Source organism: Colletotrichum jinshuiense, chromosome 10, assembly GCF_051148585.1.
Source record: "Colletotrichum jinshuiense chromosome 10, complete sequence".
In the NCBI taxonomy this organism is placed as follows: domain Eukaryota; kingdom Fungi; phylum Ascomycota; class Sordariomycetes; order Glomerellales; family Glomerellaceae; genus Colletotrichum; species Colletotrichum jinshuiense.
This window is the reverse complement of record NC_139303.1, coordinates 1,680,796-1,706,213: the sequence shown is the minus strand read 5'-3', so window position 1 is coordinate 1,706,213 and position 25,418 is coordinate 1,680,796. Positions and strand designations below refer to the sequence as shown.

The following is a 25,418-nucleotide window of genomic DNA, read 5'->3' as shown; positions in this document are numbered from 1 at the left end:
CTCTTGATCATCAATCGAATCGAACGACCGGCCGCGAGTGGGGTCAAAATAGCTAGTGAGCTGTCGAGCAAGATTCTGCGGAATCTTTCTACAGCGATAGGACTCATTGGCAGAACTCTAAGCTATGGCACGCTTCCATTCATGATTGCGGCTCTTGAGCTCACTGACGCCAACGAAAGAAACGAGACACTGGGGAATATCAACCAATGTGTCGAGGGATACGCCCCCTTAATGCGGGAATGGATGAAGGGGGTGCTATTGAGAATATGGAAGGTTAAGGACAACGACCCGGACGTCTCGTGGTTCCACATAACTCACATGATTTCTTTATAATGCCGCAGGGTGGCACAACATGGTACGTAGTAGATTAAGGCTGGGATTGCTCTACTACTTTACTCTTTACGCTCAAAACCAGAGTTATTTAAATGTTACAATTCTCATCAAGGGGCCGAATACAGGCCATTGTCAAGTCTCGATAAGACCTGTGTGTACCTATTCTAGACTTTATCATTTTTCCTTCTCTCTCTAGTTTTGGATATACTCGATTCGATCAAGTCACTTATACGTTAAATTAAACCTTATACCCATCAACAGATAAGTTTCCAATGCAACGCTTTGGCATCTCACCTCAATCGACGAAATTAGCATTGCTTGCCGGCTTTATACTAGTAGTGGTGCTGATCAATTCGGTATCGCTCTTCGGTCTTGACGCAGATAGCTTCCACCGACTGGCTGCGGATCATCCTGACGAGCAAGCTCCGACGTAATCGCTTCTCTCCAAACCGTTTTCAGCCAAGACACGACAGAGCTGGAACTTCATCCCCAATGCCGAACTCCTGCGATATCTCATCTAGCTCCAGGAGGGCGGCGTGTGGGCCGGCATCGACGCACCTGACATGTTCAGCCACACGTCTTAGTTAGACCTGAACTGTACCGATGCAAGGAACTCCTCTACGTCTTGTAACAATATCTCTGGATGCTCAAGTGCAGCAAAGTGACCGCCCTATGAAGTTGTCAGCACCCCGTAGGAGCAATTTATGGCATTGAGGCTTCCGTTCTTACCTTGTCATGCGAGCGATACAACTTAAGATTCGGGTACACTTTCTCTGCCCATTGCTTCGGCATGAAGCTGATCTCACTGTGGAAGTCCGAGTATCCGAATGGGGTTTCTTTCGAAGTGGGAATCGACATAGCATTCCCAGTGGCCATGCTTTCTGCGAATGGCCGGTACGGGTAGACGCTCCTCGGGAAGGTGGATGTGAACCAGTACAGGCCAACCAACTCAAGAATGGTCTCCAGTTGGAGGGGGTAACGCGTGTCTACAATTTCCAAATACAGCTCTCCTATCCTTTGATGCGTCAGCAGTGAGCACTATGTACGATACACAGAGCCTGAAACTCACCAAGCCAGCAGCGCGAGCGGGCTCGCGGACAAGACTAATCCGATGGTCGCCGGTCTGAACCCATGTTCCATGGCGTACGAGATCCCAGTTAAGCGCCAGGTCGCCATCCTCTGCAAACGCTCAAGATCTTGGTGCGGAAGGCCATCATTGCTGCCAACCTCGTCGGCTCCTCCTGGAAAGAGCATGTTTACTGCATTTTTGTCGGTAACTGACCTTAATAAGTCCATCACTGACGGCACTCACCATGAAACGCTTTGCATTCCTTATATCCAGACATAAGTCTGGCCATCAAACTGCCGACGTCGCCACCTTGGGCAGCGTAACCTCTGCCAAATCCCAGGTCCAGCATCAACTGATGGAGAGAAGCTGCCACGGACTCCTGGCGCGTCTCTTTGTCCAATGGAATCGAGTCCGCCGAAAGTCCGTACCCAGGTAGTGAGGGCACAATGACGTGGTACGGCAGGGTGTCGGGGGTGTATTTGCCCACGAGCAAGTCGAGTATCGGGAGGAACTCGAGAAACGAACCAGGCCAACCGTGTATGAAAATGAGAGGGACCGCATCTTTCTTATTCGAGAAGAGGGTAGTGAAGTGAATGTCCATGGTGCCTAGGTCCGCGTTCTCAACCTTGGACGTGAAGTTTGGGAACGAGTTGATGCGGTCTTCCTGCTTTCTCCAGTCGAACTTCAGCCAGGCATCTTTGGCCTCGATAAGCCATTCGCGAGTGACGCCAAAGCGACCACCACCTTGCTTGTTGTACCACGTCTCAGGGCCGATCTTGGACAGTTTCAACAACTGCTTGAATTCTTCCAGGTCCTGGTCCGGGACTCGAATAGTAAACTTTCCGGGCGTCTTGAGAACTCCGCCAGGGAGTTTACCGAATGCTTGTGCCATGATTCAAAATGACAGGTTGGGACCGTTGTGGTGAAAGGTTTGATGGGATCAAGAAGGCTTCAAAAGCAAGAAGGTAATATGTCTGCCTGCCAGACATTTATTAGCTCTAGATGATGGGCACGACCGGCTATTTCTGTGACACGGAGGAGGCAGCATTGGTCATCAGTTATCCTGCAGAGGAAGTGCGCGGGCCGTGAACTCTACTTCGTACCAATAACAAGTGATGCCATTTTCAGAGTTCCAAGAACCCTTACCATTCGATGGTCTGTCCCATAGGCTCCGCGATATGCGGTGGAGACTAAGGTTTGTAAGACGGGCCTAAAGGATCTCGCAAAGTCCGAGGGACCATCAGCGCACACTTGCAAATCTGACCTTGCCTGGATCTCTGGAGACCACAGGGCATCATGACACACTGTCAATTCATCATCGTACTGCCGCAAATAAGTGGGCAACGGGGTTCTGAAGGGTCCCACTGTGCCTGTTAATCGCCTTTCATTCCGAATGGCTGACAAAACCCACACAATCGACTATCAACGGACGATCAATCGCTAATTCACTATTGTCGTCGTAGTAGGCAGTTTCCCGGATGTTCACCATGAATGTCTCTTAACTTACATTTCATGTATATTTATAACGATAAATCTCTCTAATAGTCTTATATATTGTCTTGTTAGTTATACTAGCTAAAACTCACCCAGAAATCATTTAGAGCGTCTATACCAAAACAATGTCTCTGGAAAATGATTTAACAATAAACTGTATATCTTTCAGGATAATGACCTTGTATCATGTACTTCTGTCAAAAACGTCTACTTTACTCTTCTCTCTTTTTCTCACCATCGGCCCGCCAGTGGACAATCAGCAGTAGGTCGCTAAGCTCTCAGCTGAAGGGGTTGGGCCGCCAATGCCGGTGACACACAGTGCGTTCTCACTGGTGGGTTGCGCGAGTTGGCTCGGCAGAGCCGGAGTTGCTCCACCGCGCATGGCTCATCCCTTTAACGACCACAACTACACCCTTTAGCGTCTCCGCGCGAGCAGGGGATTCGGCGGATATGATCAATTGTACGCTCAAGACCAACCGCTTATAATACCATAAATTCGCCACTCACGGGCCTGCCAACTTCGCGCAAAACAATATGTAGGAGATGCCTGGAAGTGGGTCTTCTGACTTTACAGAAATGCCAGATATGCACAAAGAGACCACGGGGAGTCAAACCGGTGTCTGCTTTGGCCCGTCCGCCCGTCCACGCTCTATAGCCGCACCCGCAAGTCCGTATACCATGTGGAACTAGTATCCAGGATCTTGTCTTGGGTGTCTTGTCGATCAGACCTCAGTGTGTCTAGCCAAAGAGACATCTTTCTCTGCCTTCTAGTACAGGCTTTGTTAATCTCGTCCTAGGCAAATCCAATGATGTCTTCCACCGAACAAAGATATAGAGGTGAGGCCCGCTGCTAAATTACATCTCTACCCTAGAAACTTACTCGGAAGGAAGAGATCAACTGGATGAAAGGTTTAAATACCAAGGCAGATTGTTATTCAGCATGCTAGAGAAGCAACAGAGTTCTAGAAGTAAAGGCCATAAACAGAGACAGGTAGTTGATGGCATGATGCCAGAACATGGCCAACAAATCTCATAGCCGTTACGCGTGAACTCTGGGCCCTGCAATGTGCCGGTGAGCGGATACGCTGGTGCACTAGTGCCAACACAATATATCATACAGTCCAGGTCACTTGGTCTAGCACAACCCTTAGACGGGTCAGGAATGGGTCCCTGTCGGCCAGCCTCCGTCCAGGATACGACGCCCGCAGACTGGGAGAAGGCGGTCTACAGGAAAGGCTGGAAGTAAGAGATGCAGAAAAACTTCCAGTACTTTATCACCAACGAAACGGTCCCAAAAACTTGATCGACGACTCTCAATCGATCGCCGGCTTCCTGGGCAGCGCCACGGCGACCGCCACCCCGGGCGGGATCCAGAGCCACACCGGCTCGTTCTATGAGCTGGACGTATCTCGAGCAGAGCGGCTCCGCGCCCACGTGGCCAACGTGGGTCGGGCGTGCTGGCGAACGGGACCCTGTACGAGCTGGATGTCCTGATCCTGGCCACTGTGGGTTCCCGACATTAGTCCCACGATTGATATCCATTGATCGGAAAAACATGACTCTCACTTTAACCGAGATTTTAAGCTTGCCTCTGATGGCTGAAAATGAAAAAATCACGTTGAACATTGTGTCGTGAGTATGAAGGTATTGGAACTCATCATAAAGACGGCAGGTGACGCGGTTTATTTGTATAACCGCTTCCATATCTCCCCACGTTCATAAGTACAATCCTTCCATAGTTTTAACATGCCACTGAAGCCGCTCGCTTTATCGCGTGAAGAAAAAACCCTGGATTATTGTAGTCATTGATGGAAACGTGAAACACCTTCAGAGTGCAAGCGACCCTTTTTCTCAACAAGACTGGGGCTTGACCAAACCACGGGGGCGTTGGCTTCAACCGAGTCTGTTGGATTGACCAGCCAGAATATGGGTAGGCAGCCGGCCGCAGCAGCGGAACCCGGAGATTCCACCTCCAGGCTACCAACAGCAATATCTTCACTACCACTGTTACCAGCCTTCCTGCTTTTCTCTCCTTTTCTACACACCGATTTACAGCTTACAAATATACTATACTGACATTCGGCGAGCTATCACCCGTACGGGTATCCCCTGTGATACCAACATGGTCATCGTTCTAATGAGCGCCGTCATCATATCCCAGCCGGGTTCATCATAAGCAACAACCGGAAATTTCAACTTACGAGCTCGACGATGGGTTAGATACAATGGTGCAAGAGGAATAGAATAAGCATCACCTTCGTAGTCTCCCACTCGCCTCCCGAGTCGAGTCTTTGGCACATTCTTCAGGGCACTCTTTTGGCACTGGGGTTGAAATTTTCCTGTTCCAAGATAAGTTGGTTATTGAATATTTCCGTGTGCCGTTACCTTTGGTGCCTATCTTTTCATCGTGCAAAAGCCTCACCTTGAGCCAGACATTTCCGCATACATTTACTCAAGCACATTGGCCCCCTTGTTTACCAAACAGCTTCTGTCGTACCATTTTCATTCATGATTCGGCAAAGAATATGACAATATTTGAGTCTAGTCAATTTCAGACCGGCTTTTGTAACCTGTTTACACCTACCAATCGCTCTAGAGTGGACGTTAAGACATGGCTGTGGAGACAACTTACACGGCGAATGATGCCATCGTGGGGAACTACGCAACCGTTTAGGGTGCCAAGGGTTACCAAGGTTAACCAAGGTCCGAACTGTGATCATGTTCTTAATAGTCGTGTTACCTCTGAGTGCTATTAGCTGACTCTGTAATAAAGTCCTTCGCATAAATCCCGATCACGAAATACATTTTGATTAGTTACTGGTTGATGTTATCATGGGAGTGTACTGGCGCACTACTCGTCAGGATTGCTCTGCTCTATCAAGCTTGTGTCAGGTGCCTATGGAGCTTCTTTTCGGCAAATCAATCCCATGTAGATCACATTCATTTTACCCAGGCTTCGTCCAGATTATCGTGGAAGGTGAGCAGAATCGGCAAGGCTCACGCACCTCACCTCGTTAGCCAGACGGTGACGAGCCGAGGAAGCTCCGAGCGCATATTCCACAGAATGGCGCCAGACACCGAGCTTGGCAAATTCCTAAGCTCCGATAAGAAAATAATGCGGTTATTTGAACTTCCATTTCTGCACTGCCTGAGGGCGTACCCCGAACCGCTAAAAGTAAGGTTTCGACGTCTCTATTTTAGTCTCTCTAATGTCTCCGTACCAAATTTCCGCTCATGCCGGCCACAACCTTAAATCAAAACTTTCCGGACGATTGGCATACCTACCTGCACTTGCCTTGTCTGCAGTTGTAGAAAGTGGTTGCAGGTGCTGTCGTTTAGCGGAGTGGCTCTCTAGTGTTGCAAAAGAAACCCCCGCAACAGAGGACGAGGTTACCAGATGCGAGAGCGGGGGTAGTAAAGGCTCTCTAAGACTTCACAGTCAACATTTGCTGGTTGAAGCGGCTTGTCATATCCATCTGCCCTTCTGCTTGTGGAGTATGTACTCTGAGAAGGTATACATTCGACGTCAAGATTGGTGCTACTGAAAGCATAAAAATTGATAAATACGGGGATCCGTGTTGCGGGATGATTGCACGATCCACGCAAATTAACACGAAAAAACTTAAACCCTCCGAGCACCTGCAACTCGATGCAGGTAGCTCCCCAACCTGAGTATTCCCAACGATGTCTTCACATCTTTTTGATGAAATTACTTCTAAGTAATAGACGAGAGTATTGATGTGCTGTTGGGATTCATGGCAGAACTTCCCCAGCAAGCGTCTGGCCTTGGTCTGGTCATGTCGAATTTGCCTAACTGGTGCATATGTTGAGTTCATTATACGCAAATCGGCCACTTATCTGAACAGCAACACTAAGACGTATGCGCATTGGTCCATCATCACAACTGATAAAAAGTCTTTTGCTGGAAACGATCCACTAAACGGGTATTTACAACCATTCCGCCACAACGCCGTCTAAAACTCTAGAATATACATGGCTACCTGAATTCGGCCGTTTTCACAGCAATCCTACATCTATGACCGACGCCCATTGCCTTCTGGCTTCCTGGGGGTGTTCACGTCACACACTTTCTACGAGTCCGTTAGCCAAAATGCCACCCAAGGGCTCAACTGTGGAGAGCGAGCTTACCTTCCGACGCTCTCTGAAGTCTGTGTAGATGCCATTCCAGAGCTCTCTTGCAGTGCAATCCTCCACCCCGTCCTTCACGACGCATTCGGGTTGCCTATCTTCGATGGATTCCTTTGTAGATTCCAGCCAAGGCTTGCGCATTGGCCAGTCCGAAAAATGCACAAGTTTTGCCTCGTTGAAGATAGCAACAGGGTCAAAACCTTCCTCGTTGTTGCCAAGATAGTATTCAATATGATCAGTGCTGAATATTCTCGTCAACATACCGTAGGGTCGATGCGGGATAATCATGGCGCTGTCCTTGTACAGGTCGTTTAGTATTTCCATATCGTAGAACCCCTGCCCGGCACTCGCTATCTTTGACATAATTCGAGTGAGCTCGTTGGCACTTGGTTCGATGAGCATGATCAGAGAGGTCAGAATCTGTTTCTCGGGGTAAAGCCAGTATGCACGGGGCATCGCCACCGGAGTTGGCGGGAGGAAGAAAAGCTCGTCCATGTTTTGAAGAATGGTAGAATCAGAGTCGATTGAAAGAACGCGGTCATAGTTTGTCTGGTTGAAGGCGAGAAGCTTGGTGAACGATTCCGCCCATGTCGCTAGTGAGAACAGATGTCAGGGCCCAGAGTCACGCGTGGCAATACGAGGGGGCAACTCACGATCCACGTTCGGCCTATGTTGAACAGTTATGGGGGCTAGCTTGACACCATACACGTCCCGCGCGCGGATGAGAAGCTTTGCGTCATATGTGTCGCCTTCGGTTGCGAGAGGATCAAGCATTTTGGAAGGGTACATCATGACGCGGTCCGCTTTACTCTGCAGGTGATCTAGTCTCTCGAAGAACATGACAGAATTGCAGAGATATTCCGTATTGGTCACATATTGCACATACGCAAACCGTGACCATTCGACTTCAGTTTGACCAGCTGCAGGTTCGGCAACAGGCGATGCATCATGTTGAGATGGCGACGACAAAGAATGTCGCATGGCCGCAATCTGCTCGGAATGTCGGAAGGCCAAGGACAGAAGGAACAATGCGACACCAGCACAACTCGCCCAACGTAACCTCTTTGAGGCTAAGACTTCGGAGAAACTCGGCAGACTCTTGGCCGATGGGGAAACCGGGCTGATCGCATCGTTGGTTGGGACCTGGGCGTAGGGCCACCTCCAGTGACGAAATTGAAAAGCCATCTGCAACAGAGAGTGACGAAGAACGGGGGGAAGAGAGCGACAGGCGAGTTCACTCCATGACTCAATTGATGCGCCTGCACTTGGAATATATGTAGGGGCTGTGTGTGCATAACGTTTGCGCAACGCGCAAGAAGACAGTGAAATAGCCTATCAAAGTATATAGCCGCCTGAGGCCCTGGCGATCATGTTCCACAAAACAGCGGAGACCCGCTTGTCACTGCATGGTCTCATTTAACTTGCAGTTAGCTGGGGTTATGAAAGAATCTGTCAAAATCGACTCGCGTTGGAACCAGGTTGTGTAGGGTTTGCAGGGGATGTTTGCTAATGGCCTTGAGTACCAACTGGTTGGCTCGGCGCGAATCAGCTTTAAAATAGACGAGGTAACTGTTCGAGCCGAGGGCCCCCACTTGATTGACCAATCAGATAAGAGTGGTTTTCCAGCCGAGCTGTGCCGTGTTGGAGTGTTGGAACGTCTTGTTGGTTTCGACAAACAGACGGCGGCAACCTTGTTTGTAAATGCACAATATAATAGAAACCCCCCCTGTCTCCTAGTGCTCAGTTCCCGCCAACCTCCTCGTTCGGCCTTTCCTGCTTGCTCCACATTTCTTTTTGCTATTTCGTATTACACTAAAACTCTTTCGATCATGCGTGCAGCCGTGATTGTCGATGTTGGCAATTGCTACCTGGCTCAGTCTCCGCCCCCAGACCCCACCCCTAGCATTCACTGCGTGCTTCCTGTTGTTGGAAGTAAGACAATTTAGCAGTGGCACAACAAGGATTGGATGCTCCCTGTAAGTCCACAGGAGGTCTGAATATCCTGTACATAGAGGACAGTGTGCCCAACATTAGATGGCCTTAGCTGGTTGAGCAACAATGAATCTAAATTCACCTCCTCCAATTTCAACACTCTTTTGTGGCGAGAATTTGGCCCAAACGCAGAATCCGACCCCATCTGGTGATGCGATATGGGCTTTGAAAATGTTCAGCCTGGACGACCGACCCATGGTATGCAGTTGAAGCCATCGTCCGGGTGGACTGGAAAGCAATACTCTGTCCTGGCCGCACTTGTCAGTCCATGATCATCACCACCGCATATTGCAAGTTCAACAACTAAGAGGGTGCTACGCTTCCAAATCAGGGACGCGAAATCCAGCACAGGCTTCCCAAGATGGTACTGGCTCTGCATCTGGCGTTCAGTATCGGCTGCCGACGGACACATGGATGGCTGGGGTGGACATCCGCGACCCTTTGACTCATTCGTGTATTGATTTCGTGCTGCTTCAGTCAACGACAACGCACTCCTACATTGATAACACAGGCCATGCGCTGGTGGATAAGCAAATGATCGCCTATCCCGGAGGTCAATGACATCCAGTTCCTTAGGATTCCTGTGTTTCTTCGTCGTTTCGCCTCCAGATTGATTTCCTTTTCAATGGAATTGACGAAACCCGTGATGAATAAGCTAGTAGAGAGAGGCGAAAAGAACGCAGAGTTGGACTTCATCTTGGCTAGCATGACAGGCAGCAGTGGCCAGGTGAGACGGCCAAGCCCAAGTTAAACATTTAAATTATGGAAAAGTCGACAGCAGGCCATGGGATGGAAAGGGAGCGGAGTTAAGCCTCAAGTCAGCGCCTTCAACATCTTGACTGTTGTCATGGCCGCTTAAGTAGCCAAAATAAATCGCCTTCGAGGCAAGTTCATCCTTCCAAAGCTAGAAAGATACCTATTATTGCGTGGTTTCAAAGTCTCACAAGTCCGTCAAAATCTCAGTCCTTTTTTACTTGGGTTTAAGCATGTAAACGCGCTTGACTTCTGCTTTGCTGTGCCAATCCATACCCGGGTTGCTCTTTCTGTCGGCGACTTCCCTTTCTCGCTCCACCTGAGCTGAGCTGCCTTTCGCTCCTTCCTGCGTTGGCCCTTTCTCCCACTTGCCTCATCCAAATCAAGGACTCGGCTCCCTTTTTTCCCTCCACCCCAGTCCTGGATCGCCTTCCTCGGCCACAATTTCTAGAAGGAATTGGAGACGATGCAAAGCATCTAGCCAACATGGCAAAGACAAAGCTCCGGCTGTTTATGGGCTTGCTGCTAGGTTTAGCCTCAAGCAGCGCAGCCCTCATACAAGATGAAAGTTTTGCCCCCGAGGCGCCAACTTTTTTATCAACATCGACCTTCAAGGCGCAAATACAAGCGGCGAAAACGCTGAAGCAGTGGAGGAGACATCACGGACGACAGACAGTTTCAGTGGAAGACAGGCTTGGCTCAGGAGAGTCGCACAAACAGTGGCGAGATGGACCGTCATTGGACAATCTGTGGGCGCCGCAGAATCTGACGCAAGTTACGAGCAAAATGCTAAACAGGAAGGGATGATAATAACCTCAAGCAGGCCCTCGGAGAAGGTAGTATTGCTAACCACCACCGTCACCACCATTCGAACTGTCACCGTCGAGTTGGCAGCCCAAACGAAAGTAACAATATCTCCTTTCAGACAGACCCTGATATACATCAACCCCGTCTTGGTCATGGAAACTAGCATCGCGACTGCGCCGCAGCTGGCGACACAAATCGCAGCACGAAGTGTACCATGCGCCGTCGTATTTGACCAAGTGCCCGAATTCGCAACAATACCAACTTCCTCGCGCCCTTCGATCTCGACCTCGCCACATTTGAAAGAAGGCCCCGACGCAGCGCTAGACCGGCGACGAATCCCAAACACCGTCACCCGAGTGCTGACAACCACGGTTGAGATCACGACGACTTTGACGGAGACCGGTTCTTCTGTCCGCACAATTACCGTCTTCAACCCAGTTTTTGTTTCCGTGACAGAGACCCCAACCGTGACGAATACATGGTTCACGACAACAACGATACCCATCCAGATATCGACTTCCAGCCCCCCTATTGCTAGCCCCAGACCGACAAGCATACTCGACTTCTCGAACAGCCCAGAGGCTACGCCAACAACTGAGACGACAGCTTTCGCCAGTCCTGTCTCACCATCGAGCACTGAGAATCTGCTACCCCCAATAACAACCTCCGCTTTGAACTTCAGCATTCCAAGCCAGGTCAGCACCATCGTCATTCCACCACCAGGGAAACTGACTGGTATATCCGCGTTGACGATGCAGTCTACCGACTCATTTTCCCTAGAACCAAGCGAGAATACCTTTATGACAGGCACTTTTACATCAAGCAGCTCAGTTTCGGTCACCATTCCAGGATCGGAATCAACTTTACAGCCAATTTCAGACACCGCACCCAGACCCGCTCTGAGCCCTGGGTTGATCGTCGGCATCACGTTGGGTGCAATCTCCGGTCTCCTTTTGTTATTTGCCGTTGGATACATCTGTTGGAGACGTTCCAAGCGGCCTCAACATCTTCAGTCGAACGGAGACGACTGCCAGATGACGTCAGGCACTGCCACCATCATCGTCAAACAGGCAGTCTCTGTCCCGTCTCATTTTGACGGACCAGACCAAGTCCACTCCAATGAAACCGGGAGCAAAAGCTCTGATGACGGCGAGCAAGTCAGAATAGTTATCCGCCCGACAGCAAGAGGCAGTGGCTATAGCAGTTGCCTGTCGCCCTTGCCGAGGGCTTGGCCACGGCCGCCAGGGTACACTGGCCAGGCCTACAGTTTCTCTGCGGGAGAGAGCGGAGAGACGACCCCACGGGATCCTACGGGCTGGAGTATTACGAGTGAATACGGGAGCACGGATAACCGAGATGGACCGCGGAGCGCTGGTGTGCAGGAAAGCACCAGGAGCGTAGAAATAGCAGGAGCTGGGGGCGGCTGCCAGACTAATATTAGGAGGTAAATCAACATTGTAAAACAAGTGTTGCTTTTTTGTCTCGTGCCTCACCTTCGCTCTAGCCCTCACCCCTCCAATTTCTAGGGTCAAATCCAAGTGCACGTCTTCACTGGACATCTAAACGGTTTTTTATTGGGCTATGGGTAAAAGTTACTGCGGAATGGGCAACAAGTTCTTCTCGTTGCCGATGCTTCTGCTAGCAACATCCCGGAACGTTCGAACCAGTCATCATCCATATTGCGCAGCTCAGAAAGCTCAGACTTCCAGCAATCAATGGAACTGGCTCGCTGAATTTCAGTTCTGTCTCCCATCACCCAAAACCGGCACAAGTTCTAACCGAATTCTCCAAGCTTTGATAACATTCTGCCAGAGCACTCCTATCAGTGTGCTTTGGAATGGCATAAACCAAACGAGAAGAGTTGAGGTTGATGCAGAGTGTACCAGTTCCACATTAGTGCGACTACTGGTATTCCACACAACGACCCTCCGCCAGGGATCGCCAATTGCGACGGCTCATCCGCTGGTGTTAAGGATTGAGAAGATCCAGTCACAGAGATCTATGTCACTTTTGTGGCAAGGGAGACGGTCGATATTTCAGTGACCGCTAACCTTCAAGGTGCGGAGCCTTTTACGGCCTTAGTCAGGATCCAGTAACAGACCCCTGCTGTGCTAACCTTTCATATCCTGCCGTGTGTGCCTGGACCAGTTGGACGACTCTACACTATTGTGGTCCGACTTTACCTACCTAGGTAAAGCGCTTGGAGCGAGGTTCTGCGCCGCACTTGAAGCTATATTAAGGGCCAGGCAGCCCAGTGTCTGAAAACCAGGCTCGGCCCTTCCAGGCAATCTCGCCAACAGTTCTGAAATCTATAGCGATGTCGACCTTGGAGGAAGAGGAAGCTCAGCTTCCCTCATATGAAGTGCTCAGTGCCGATCATCGTCCTCCAAGTCTTTCCCCCGAAGCCCGGCGCCTCTTCTGGACTCTTGACCGCCCCCTGGCCGACTCGGTCTGGATCATGAAGGACGCCTATAGTCCCGACTCCATCGAACCGTACTTCTGCGACCAAACCTGGCACCTTTTCTCGCAGTCGCCGCTGACCGAGCCCAAGGTCTCGTCTATAACGGTGCATAACGACAACCTTGATGAGTGGGAAGACTGTTGGCTTGATTGCCACCGAGACCATTCCGACAGCGACTGTGTCGACGAGAACGGCGAAATAGTGGAGAGCGACGGGACTCTTTCGGTCCGCTGGGGAGACCTCCCCGACTACGACCCGGGGGAGGACGAGAACGGACCGAAGCATCTGCTCATATGCTGCGGGACGAAACGACCGCGTGGCAAGACGGCCAGCGTGACAGTGAAGCCTACCGCCACGCCCTTTGTTACGGTCCACGATTACCTGTCAACAGTGCACCCGTGGCTTTTGAGCTCGCGCGATGATCTGTTGGCCGCCATGGGCTTGTGGGATGACAAGCCTCGGCCCGCAGAGACGAAGCTTATGATCAATTATATTGCACCAGACTGTTTGACAGTAGAGGAACAGGCGGAATGGATTCATATTGCAAGACAACCGCCAAATCCATGGGTGTTGGAGTTGCTGGCCCTCCAGCAGGGCGTGGCAGCGCAGACAGAGGCAGGACATGGTGAAAGTAGTGGAATGCCTCGGCAAGACGACGTGGGAACTTTTAATGGGTAGGTTATCGAAAACAGCAATCCACCTGGGCATAGGAGACATCAATCAGATGAATGAAAGGATATCTCTACTGTCTTACATTAACTAGTCAACTTGGCCAGCGGAACCTATTTATCTCTATGCTAAAAGCGATTGCTGCACGGTTTCATTTAGATCACAGACACCGAGAAACAGAATGTTTGAGCTATCTCTAGACTTAAGCTATCATAATGAGTGTAAGAAAGTGGATCACATAGCCCGTTCTGCAACTGCAAGAGACTTTTGCACTGCCATTGGCAGGTACCGGGTTTTTGATTACCACATTCTACAATGCGTCTGCTTTCTCAGCACAGCGGACGGGCTGACTGGACTTTCATCTTCGGCAACACACCAAGCTCCCCCATCTCCCGGTACATCTCAAAGATGCTCTCCATGGTATCCACGAACCCCGTCCATCCGAACCGTCTCGCCTTGTTCAAGCACATGCTGCCAAATCGGAGATACGCAAAGTCGCCGATGAAGAACGAGTCGGGGTCCTCAAAGGGGTCCTGTGTGATCTTGCCTCCAGACTCATCCATGATTTCCCGCCAGATGGCCGCGTTCTTCTCTTCGTGGGCCCATTCCCGCAGCGTGAAGTTCTGCTTGGACGACAGGGGCGGGCCGTAGCCGAGCGGTGTCTCTTTGCCCCGCTTCCCCTCGCTCGTCCGGAGATTCGACTCGTCTTCGGGAGGCGGGATCACGCCCTTGGCACCGTACCAGCGGGCCAGCTCGTGGAAGAAGCGCTCCCAGCTGAGAGGCCCGCCGTCCTGGGTGTTGAAGGCCTCGTTGGCGCAGTCTTTCTCCAGCGCCGCCCACTCGGTCAGGTAGCCCGTCATGCGCGCGGAGCAGTGGTAGTACTCGTACTGCCACTGCTCCCAGTCGCCCCCGAAGGCGATGGGCTCGCCCTTGCGGGCCTGCACGATGGCGTAGATGGCGAACGGGTAGAAGGCGTTCATCGAGGCGTGCAGCGACGTGCCGATGACGGCGGCGGGCATGATGATGTTCCACGACGTGCCGTTCTTCTCGCAGAAGGCCTTGAGCAAGTCCTCCTGCGGGTAATAGAAATTGGGCTGGAGGTGGCGCGGCTGCGGGTCTGACTCGAGCAGGGGCGTTCGCACGCGACCGATGTGCACGCCGTAGTTCTTGCCGCCGGTCTGGAGGATGAAGCGGGCGGGCTTGACGTCCGCCAGCTCGAGGGCCTCGAGGAAGTTCTTGAGCAGGGCGACGTTGCTCTCGACGAGCGCCTCGGCCTCGGACCAGTCCTTGTGGATGTAGGAGTAGAAGAAGATGTGGTCGGCGCGGACGCCGGCCTGCTTCATGCTCTTGGCGATGGACGCCGGGTCGGAGAGGAAGTCGCAGGTGACTATCTCGATGCGGGACCGGGCCTCGGGTGACAGCATAGCCATCATATCCTCCGGGGGCGGACTGCGCGAGAGGGCATAGATGGTCCTCCAGCGCTGGGGGCTGTCGAGGAGGGCACGCAGAGTGTTGAAACCGGAGATGCCGTTGGCGCCCGTGATGATGGCTGTGAGCCCAGTGACGGACTCGTCAAAGGTTGGCAGGTTGCGGTAGATGCCGATACGGCGAAGGGAGGATGATGTGCTCATGATAGGCAGAACGATGGTGGCAATGATATACTGGGAATTGGGGGTCTTGGGGTCTCGGGGACGTGCGAGATGTCGAGGAAGTCTGCTGAGCTTTGCAATGAGAGTGGAAATTGGGCTTGATGGAACACATGAAGCAAAAGAGTAAGACCAGCGTCTTCTATTTATCCCTTTCATACATTTTCCAGCAACTCTTTACTCCGTGTTGAATACCGTGTTCCGAGACGGTCTCCCTATCTTGGGCCATGCAAATCTGCCCTGGACTTCTCCGTCATCGATATTGGACTTTCACATTCTCACAGTGCCAAAAACTTCCGGATCGGACCCGGCCACACAAAACCGGGATTGCAGCTTGATTCACCGATGTGGACCTGCTGGGGCGCGGCCAAGAAGGGTCCACAGATGTCCGCCTCGGACCAGTGGCAGCACGGCCGAAGTGCAGATTTGACGCCCGGCGATGCCACAACGCCATTCACGGCCCTCACAGTGCTGTTGGACAATTATGTGGGGCGGCCCCTATTTCATCCAGTCCGCGGCTCAGGATGCTGGGCCGAGGCGCCTCCTCTCGGGACTATCACGGGTCGATGTAACGGGTCCTATCGATCGATTTTGCTGCAGTGGTCATCGTCGCGGGGGTCACGGCCGAAATAGGGCATAGCATATCGCGGTTACGGCAAATGGTTGGAGGGAGTCGAATGAACCGTGTTGTTGGCATCATGTAATTATGTGACTGCTCATTTTATTTTGTTTATCTCCGGATGAAGATCCCGTTGATGTGTTGCCCTTCTTGAACAAGAGATTGAGCTCCCATCTCGGGCTGTCATCGTAGTTACCGCCGGAAGGCGGGGCACTCTCGTCTATGCACGCACAATTAGCTGGTAATGCAACGCAAAATTGATTTTGTTGGGGAACGCGTGCATCGAGATGCACCCGCAAGATTTCCTTCTATGCTAGGCCCCAAAGGACGGAGAAGTGGTAAATGCGCATGTCCTCTACAACAGTGTCTCTCTAGGGTCAGATGATAAACAGGCAGAGTGTAAGTTTTGGAACGAACCCCAGTAGCCCACAACCTCGTGATGGCTTTCTCGTTGCTCGCATTGATGAAGTCCTGAAACCCCTTCTTTCATGAGGTGTCTTGATCAGGTGTTGCGCCAGAATCTTCGATTTACGGTTCTACATATCACCCAGGTGGGAAGCATCCGAAAACTCGCTTATGCAACCTCCAACAGTCATGTCGTACTTGGAAGTTGAGCCGTAGAGACCTTCGCTTTCTTCATCGGCCGTTCTGCCCTCACCCTACTCGTTGCTTAGCTAAGGGCGACAACGACAAAGGCATCCATTACATAGGGGTAGCTATGACAAATAGCGTCTGGTTCGGCAAACATGCGGACCACATCGCCGGTAGTTTCTTAACCACCTTGTAGGCTGTCTGACATTCCTTTAGTGTTTGGCTGGGAGAAATTATAAAAGGGAACCATTGCCAAGTTGACTACTTTTTTTTAGAATATTTTAGCCGTCAGCAAAGTTTCGGCTTGATATTGATCCTCGGTCTTGACCTGCGAGGCAGCCGATGACCAAAATTCTTCGTGGAACCTGGCGAGATGTCCTTGAGTTTTGTAAAAATAGCTTGTCGAGAGTTTACGAGCATTACGTGGAGAGTGTGGGACGCTGCCACGTCTTCAAGTTTTCAACCCTTTCAAGGCATTCGTCGCTCCTTTCGAACTACTTACCAATGCCAGCTAAAGGGTGGCATAGGAAATTCATAGGTGAAATGTCGATGGGAAGCTGCCAGGTATGTGCTCATTTATAATTACATACATTCAGCACGTCGCATGACGTGCACTTAAGCACTGATGAAAGGCAACTCGACTGGCCCCACTTCGAACCTTAACTTTCCAGGCACGAAATTGACTTTCGCCTCCTATACACCAGGGATGAATTAATTGGACAGGTCGAGTTGCCCTAGGCAGAAGATGCTCAACTGAATGACTCGAGCGTGCGCTACCCAGCCACGAGAGCATTCCGATTGTGCGCAAAGACAGGGCCGAGCACCATCTTCAACTAACATGCAACTAACACGAGCGACTAGAGGGAATGAATTGCCATGCCATTCAGTTACGGCAGGATTGTCTGGCATCTCATAGTTGTGCGATTCGAGTGAACTGAAGTGAGCCCGGCCCTGCAAGCGGCATGATTGAGACCGGTACCTATTGAGCCGGGATCCTAGGAAAGTTGGTGTAACTATTCCTAGAATTCGGGGCGCACACCATCTTTCTACTCTAATGTTCTAACTACCAGCTGCGAAATATCAAACCAGTTCAGTTGTTCACTCGTTGAAGGTGGCAGTGCATCTTGACGACATGGGCAATAAAGGCCGCTATTTTTCGACACAATTTATCCTCCTGACTACTTCATAAGAACAATAGAATCTTCCCTGTTATATCCTTGGAGATTCCAGCAGAGGAAATCTCTTGTTATTCTCAACGTACATAACACCATTGCCATGGTTTATCATCTGTCCTCAAGCATCTTCTCCAGAGCTGGCTATTGAAGCTATTGAAGGGCCCATAATATTAACGCAAGACGACTAGCTAGTGCCCCTTTTCAGCCTATTTCCAAACTGTGCCAGTAGTTCGGCGTCTCTAGCATCGTTACCTTGTGTACAATCTTTTGAGATAGTAGACAATCTGATACTTGCATGCTGCAGAGGTTTCTCGGGTCGCTGGGGTTGCTTGACTGCCAGCTTTGGCTGCTGCATCATTTCGGGTCGATACATAGTCTGTATGCTTCGAACCGTAAACGACCCGAAATAGTGAACTTCCGGAGACTTGGCTTTTCGCGAGAATCGGCTAGCCATCTGCCTAGGATCTCGCTGTTTACCTCGTGGTTTCCGGGTGCATGACGGCTTTGGGGCGACAGTATTTCTTGTGGAAGTCGTTGGAGAGCCCATTTGTACGAAATAATCTGTTTCTTGAAGGGTTTGATTTTGAAGAAAATGATGGCAGTCAATGTTCTTCCAATCGTGCGAAGGTTTTCCAATGAAAGTTCAATTAATATGACACGAAAATATACCTGTCCAGGTTGCAACTAATAGGGGCTTCACGCAGTTGAACGGAAAACTCCGTCCCATCAGTTTCGCTCGTTACCATAGGCTGTGTTGTTGGGGTAGATTGATTGGTCCAACTGGAGCATAAGGCGGTCGATCAAGCTTCTTTTGGTGTGAATCAAAAGGTCTGCTTCTCTCGTCAATTCACAGTTATGTGCCTTAATAATAACGACAGAGATCAAATGAGTTATGACACATTCTCTGAAACTATGTTAGGCCTTCATTATTACTCCTAAGTGGGTAGTTTTTCCCACCGCTTTGCTAACAAGCCAAGGAAGATTCACCAAAATAAGCAAGTGCACATACTATGTTTCATACTAGAGAAAATGCGCGCTGGCCAACCCTAGACTCCATCCCAGCTAGCCTTCACACTTCAACATTCCCTGTTGCCGTGGGAAGCCATTTATGATCAAACTTCAAGCTCAAATCAACATTCATTTCCCTAGATAGTTGCAGAAAGTATCCCATATCGACCCGTGAAACACTTCTGCATAGGTCATTGCAGTCATCGGGTCCCATAACATGGTTTTATGTACCTTAAGTATCTTCTGATACATGCTCTAAACTTCTACCAAATTTACCATCACACTTTGTGAAGAGGGTGGTTTCAAGATAATATGCTGCTCAAAGCACCTGGTTAGCAGAGATCTAGACGATCCTGCAGTGAAGTACTGAAAGCAAGCGGGCTCGGTCGATACGGCACATAATACCCCTAGTACCGGCAGGTCTCTGGCATTTACTAACATTCATCAGCTACCATTGGTTTTCATACGTGTCTATATTCTTCGAAAAAGTTTTGTTCATTAAGTGTTCTTTAATCCTCGTCATGTTTCCATCTAGTACAGAAGGGTGAAAGAATATTATCTGGTATAAACTCAGGATCTATAGCCCCAAAAATAAACGGGAATATGTGTAGACCAAAAAGAAACAAAAGAAAACAATGGTGGGAACGCCGCGATAGTATGATCGGACAAAACGTTACGTTCCTGTGATGACAAAGACGTATAGGGTCGAGTAAGGTTTTCGTCATGTTACCTACCTTACCTGTAAATAGTTGCATGCAAGGTAGCCCGAATAGACGGCTGCGGGTGGTCTGTCCGTATCTGAAGGATACAACGCCCTCAGACTCCACTCCTCGGGAGCAATTGCTTAACTCAGGCGATCACCCGAAGTTCCCTGTTTCTAACAGATCTTATGTGTCTTAGCTGAGCAGGGTGAGCAGCGGCAAAGGGGTGGGTAACGTGGAAGAGTGCGCATGAGGAATAGACAAATGAGAATTGGGTATAAGTATTAAATTAAGGTAAGAAGGGTGAATTCATTGTGTTGCTCAACCAGCTAAGGTTATCTAGTGAAGGCAGACTGTCCTCTATATACAGGATATTCAGACCGCTTGTGACCTTACAGGGAGCATTTAATCCCTGTTTTGCCACTACTGAATTGTCTTACTTTAATACTCCTACTTAATTCAGAGTGGTAGTATTACAGCTCTATATTACTATAGCATCCCTTGCCTGATCGTTAAGTCTTATACTGCTGGCCTCGTTAAAAACCTTAAACTGCTGTAAACAACCTATTCGAAGGGAAAAACCAGGCAGTAGGAAAAGAGCCTCTAGCTATATACTTATCCGCTGCGTAAGCGCTTTTATTTCTTTATAAGCCTTACAAGCCTTAGTACTTATAGGTTATTTTCTTTTAGTGCTACATCTATAGTGATTAACCACTATTAGACTTGTTGTAAGGTATAAAAAAGATACTTCTTGGTACTAGCGTTATTACGGTTGGTTGAATACTAGACTATATAGCTTCCTCTTTTGCTAACTTGTTTCTAGAGGTTCTTCTATAGGCCCTAGAGAGTGTTAGAAATCTAAAAGTCTTCTATAATATCTTCTTTTACATTGTTATTATAGATAATTAGGTGTTTACCTCTTTGTTTGTTAGGTATTATTATTACTATAAAGTAGTACTAGTTGTAGTTCTTCTACTTGTTGCTAGTGTTAACCTAACCTTCTTGTAGGCAGCTAAAGAAGCTAATCTAGTAGACCTTCTTGTTGTGTAAGCTTTAAAGAAATCCGCTTAAGTAATTATAATAATTAGCATCTAGTAGAGTTAACCTTTAGGAGTCTTTAACTTGTCTTATAGAGAAAGAGATTAGCAGCGGGTGTATATAAGGTCTATTAGCGTATTATAGGCTGTAGAGTGTAGCGTTAAGCTGTAACGTAAGAGTAAAGGGGTCTTAAGGTAATTTAAATAGTGGAATTACATGTAGAGTCTAGTTATTTGTTGATATCTTTATTTAGCTTAGGTTAACCCTTCTATAACTAATATAGTGTTATAAAGCGAGAGAAGAGCTTTTAAATAATACTTAACTTTTTATTACCTATATAAGATTACGAATTTAGTAAAGGTTTATAGAGGGTGTAGTTTGCTAATTTACTATACTGATTTAACTAGGTACTTGTTACACTTTATTATTACGTAACGAACTTAACTTTAGTAGTAAATTAGTAATTAATTATTCCCTTATTAGGGACTTATTTAATACTTAAGGCTGTATAAAAGGTTTTAAACTTTTTATATAGTAGTACCTTAGTGAGACCGTTAGTGATTTAGTTAGTGGTATAGATGTATTATAGATTAACTATATAGTCTGCTACTAGTTCCCTTATATAGTGATGTTAAACCTTAATATGCTTTGTTTAAAGGTGAAATTAAGGGTTTTTAGTAAGTATAAGTACGCTCTAGTTATTACTATAGATTATAGTTGTAGTAACCTCTATTGTTAAGTCTAGTTCTTTTAGCAGCTTTTATAGCTATACTGCTTCTTTACTTGCTTATGTTTATCCTATATACTCTACTTTATATAAAGATAGAGCTACTATAGATTATCGTTTTAAGGACTAACTAATTACTCTACTACTAATGTTGAATAAGTAGCTAGTAGTAGACCGTTAAGTGTTGTAGTTATTAGCCTAATTACTATTAGTATAGCCGGTTAGTAGTTTAAGACTACCTTTATAGTAGAGTTCTATTCCTTAGGTGCCTTTTAGGTATTATAGTACCTTTTTGGCTCCTTTTATATATTCTAGAGTTGGTTTAGCTAGGTTTCTGCTTAAAGTTGAGACGGTAAAGGCGATATCTAGTTGTATATCTAGTATAGCGTATATAAGTAATTTAATTACCTTTATATACTAGCTTTTTACCTTAGTGGAAGGTTTATATTTATCTAGTACTAGTTTAAGCTTATTCTCTATCTCTATTAGTATGCTTATAGGCTTGTATTTAGCTATCTTAAAGTCTTTAACTACTTTATCTATATAGGCCTGCTGGTTTAGATAGATTACTTGGTTTAGTTTGTTACGCTATATTGTTATTTTAAGATAGTAGCTGTAGAGATCTAGATCTATTATTTTAAAATAATAACTTAGCGCTTCTTTTATACGTTAGATATCCCGTTTGTTTAGCCTAGTAATTAGTAGGTTGTTGATATATACTATAATAAATATACTTCTGTTAGTAAAGACGCTGTAGTCTGCTGAGATTACCTTAAAGCTAAAGGTCTCTAGAAATATTAATAGTATTTTATACTAGATTTAGGGAGCCTGTTTTAGCCTATATAGGGCCTTCTTTAACTGGTATACCCTATTAGTATTATCTTTAAGCCTATATAGTTATTTAACAAGAAGGTCTTTTATATTAATAGCGCCGTATAGAAAGGCCGTTTTAATATTTATCTGTTTAAGCTTTAAGTCTAAAGCTGCTGCTATAGTAAAAATAACCTTATAGCTTATAGGCTTTACTACTAACGTAAAGGTTTTATTATAGTTGACTCCTTCTTTCTGTTTAAAGCCTTATACAACTTAGTAGGCTTTATAGTATAGGATTTCGCTATTAGCGCTTCGTTTTATCTTGTAAACCTATTTTCCTTAGAGGATATAGCGGTTAAAAGGTGCTTTAATAAGGTTTTAGGTGTAGTTTTCAATTAGAGAGTTCTTTTTATTTAGTATAGCAGTATGCTAGTATTCCTACTGCCTGCTGTGTTTAGCTTGCTATAGTGTTTTTAGTTTAAGTGGTTTAGTAGTAATTATAGTAAAGTATAATACAGCTGTTAGTAGTTAGAACTATACTTAGAATTACTGTAATAGTAGTTCTTTAATCTCTATAGTAATGCCTAGAGATATACTAAGTAGTCTATATGCTAGTCTAAAGTTAGTGCTAGAGTAAAGTCGCCTTTCTAAGTTAGAGTGCCTTACTAACGTTTTTTATTCTACTAGGTATTTATCTATATTAATTATAATTAAGTCTTCTATAATAGAGTCTAGCATGCTAGACTTTATATTAGAAGGAGTATTAATGCTTTTAACTAAAGATGGTGTAGGTGTATAGTTGTTAAATATTATAGGTTCTTTTAACTGTAGTGTGTTTTTTGCTGTTACCTCTATAGGCTGTTAGGACTCCTGTATATTGTTTTTAGGATTAAATGGAATAAAGTCTCCTACTAGCCTAACAGGTAAAAGAGGTAGAGATACAGGCGAAAGGATGGTTTTTCGTTTCGTTATAGGAGGGATATTAGCACTTATATAATGCTTTCTTGTTCCTTTATAGGGAATAGATTTATTAAATATAACGTTATTTATAGTAATAATCCGGCCTGTTGATTCCTTTAGTAGTCTATATATAGAGCTGCTTTAGTATCTAAGTATATAATACTTCTTTATCTAGTTAACAAGTTTCTAACGGTCTTTAGATGTCTTTAGTATATAGTATATTAATCTTATAACCTAAAGATAGGTAAGATCTAGTTGTTGTTAGTATTACGCTTTATAGGGCGTTATACTAATTGTAGTATATAGAGATACCGTCTGTAAGTAATTAACTGTAATTAATACTACCGACTAGTATCTTAATAGAAGGTTTCTACTAATAAGCGTAGCAGTAAGCTTTTCTTAGATTATCCGATTTAGGCGTTTAGTAGGGCTGTTTGATTGGTGCTGTTCTGTTGGTGTAAGTTAAAGAGTTATACCTTTATTATAATAGAAATCATGTAGTTCGTTTAATGTGTTTTCACTAGTTTAGTCTATATAGATAGTCTAGTAGCGCCGTTTGAGGCGCTCTGTAGTTACTAGAAAATCCTTAAGTACTAAAAACATTTTAGATTTAGTGTGTAATAGGTATACCTATAAGAATTAAGTGTAGCTGTATAGAAATATTACCTAATAGCGTTCTCTAGTGACCTCGTTATATTAGAATGGCCTGCTAATATCGGTGTAGATTAGGCTGAAAGGAGTAGTAGCTAGCTTGGCTGTATCTCCTTTATAGGGTTGTATAGTAAGTCGACTTTAGGTGTATACTTTATAGAAGCAGGTTGATGGTATCAACTTAATCCTAGTGGATATCCGTTATAATTATTATAGGTTGCTTATATTAAGATGGCCTAGCCGTTTATACTATATATTTATTTCTAGAATATTAACGGCGTATGCTATAAGGGCTATAGATGCTGTAGTATCTTTCTTATTAATTATATACAGCTTTCTATAGAGGGTTGTAGTAAGTACAACTTGGTTCTTATAGAACGCTATAGCTCTAGTGTCGTTAAATATAAACCGTACTCCTTAAGTAGCTAGCTAAGTAATTAAGATGAGATTTACTTTTAAATTAAGGTAGTAGAGTATCTTTAATAGTGTAATTAAAGGTAATATAGCCTTAGTTAGTTAAAGACTATAGGTGCTAATTCTTTAAGGTATAACTACTCCTCCTACTCTATAAGTAGGTAGTCTAGTAAATAATATAGTTTTTATAAAGCCACCTAAAAGCAATAAGGTGTATTATAAGCAGCCTAAGTCTAAAATATAGACCTTCTAAAGTAGCTAAAAGACCTTAGGTTTTATAGTTAATAGTAACCAGCTAGTTTAGGTTGTTGTTATATAGTTTAATACTATAATAAACTGAAATTAGGGTCCTTAGTGATGTAGGAGCTTCTATAAAAGAGCTTGAATAGAGTAATTAATAGGTGGATCCTCTAGCTTAGCGTCCTTTTTAGTGCGTTCTGCCTTTTTTTTTACCACCTTGTCTCTTTAAGCCTGCTTCTAGGCTTTAAACTTCTTCTGTAGTTCTAGGTGAGTAGACTAGTAGGTAGAGGATTTATAACCTATTTTCCTATACGTAGTATATCTTGGTTGCCTTGTTCTAGTAGATAGAAGAGCGATTTTAGTAGCCTAGCTGTGTTGTTATAGTGCTTGCTCCTCTTGTTTAGCGGCTATAACCACTTGTTTAAACGTTATAGTAGGTCTATTATATCCTGTAAAATCTATTATTAGGAGAAGACTATATTGTTAGTTGAAAGAGGTTAAGAATATAGTATATTCCTCTTTAAGTCTAGTTAGGAACTTTTAAATAAATAGAGGTTTATAGATTTTAACTTGTTTATATAGCGCTTGTAATTTGCTTTAAGCTTCTTTTAGTTTACTTGTAAATATTATAACTAAACTATAGTTACTAAAAGTTAGGTTGTTATATTATTAATATAGGTTGTTAAATATAGTAGCTCTAGTTGATGTAAATCGCTTCTTAAGGATGTTAAGTGTTATCTTAACGGTAAGAAACTCTTTTTTAATAATAACAGCTATAGGATTTTTAGCTACTACTACAGCTGTAGCTGTAGCAGCATTTTAAGTACTAATTTCCTTAAGTTTGTTATTAATATAAAGCCTTACTAGGTCTTTAAGCTTTAAACGAACGATTTTAATTGCTTTATCTTGTCTTGCTAACTACTATTCTATTTGGTTTTTAGTAGTAGCTTTAGTGTTGCTAATTTAACGTATAAAAGCAGCCTTTTAGTAGTTTAATAAGTCGATTAGACCTACTATTACTAGGTAATCTATTATAGCCTGATTCTAGTGTATCCAGCTAGCTAAAGATTTAAGCTTTAAGATGGTGGCTAGGGCGTTTATACCGCCT

General features: G+C 46.1%; 4 protein-coding genes across 4 annotated transcripts; 1 reads left to right on the top strand and 3 right to left on the bottom strand.

Annotated features, from left to right (window-relative positions):
- Positions 1-913: 913 nt before the first annotated feature.
- On the bottom strand, positions 914-2,294 carry EsH8_X_000407 (epoxide hydrolase family protein; the record flags this gene model as incomplete). Its single annotated transcript, XM_083274495.1, has 4 exons — positions 914-1,003; positions 1,063-1,348; positions 1,403-1,574; positions 1,646-2,294. 4 exons carry the CDS (start codon positions 2,292-2,294, stop codon positions 914-916), a joined length of 1,197 nt encoding a protein of 398 aa, XP_083119887.1.
- A 4,636-nt stretch (positions 2,295-6,930) lies between these two features.
- EsH8_X_000406 (nucleotide-diphospho-sugar transferase) lies at positions 6,931-7,837 on the bottom strand (the record flags this gene model as incomplete). Its single annotated transcript, XM_083274494.1, has 3 exons — positions 6,931-6,987; positions 7,046-7,638; positions 7,699-7,837. 3 exons carry the CDS (start codon positions 7,835-7,837, stop codon positions 6,931-6,933), a joined length of 789 nt encoding a protein of 262 aa, XP_083119886.1.
- A 5,077-nt stretch (positions 7,838-12,914) lies between these two features.
- Positions 12,915-13,736, top strand: EsH8_X_000405 (uncharacterized protein; the record flags this gene model as incomplete). The annotated part of the gene is made up of 1 exon (XM_083274493.1): positions 12,915-13,736. The coding sequence occupies one exon, from the start codon at positions 12,915-12,917 to the stop codon at positions 13,734-13,736; it is 822 nt and encodes a 273-aa protein (XP_083119885.1).
- A 320-nt stretch (positions 13,737-14,056) lies between these two features.
- Positions 14,057-15,358, bottom strand: EsH8_X_000404 (NAD dependent epimerase/dehydratase family protein-like protein; the record flags this gene model as incomplete). The annotated part of the gene is made up of 1 exon (XM_083274492.1): positions 14,057-15,358. One exon carries the CDS (start codon positions 15,356-15,358, stop codon positions 14,057-14,059), a length of 1,302 nt encoding a protein of 433 aa, XP_083119884.1.
- Positions 15,359-25,418: the final 10,060 nt, after the last annotated feature.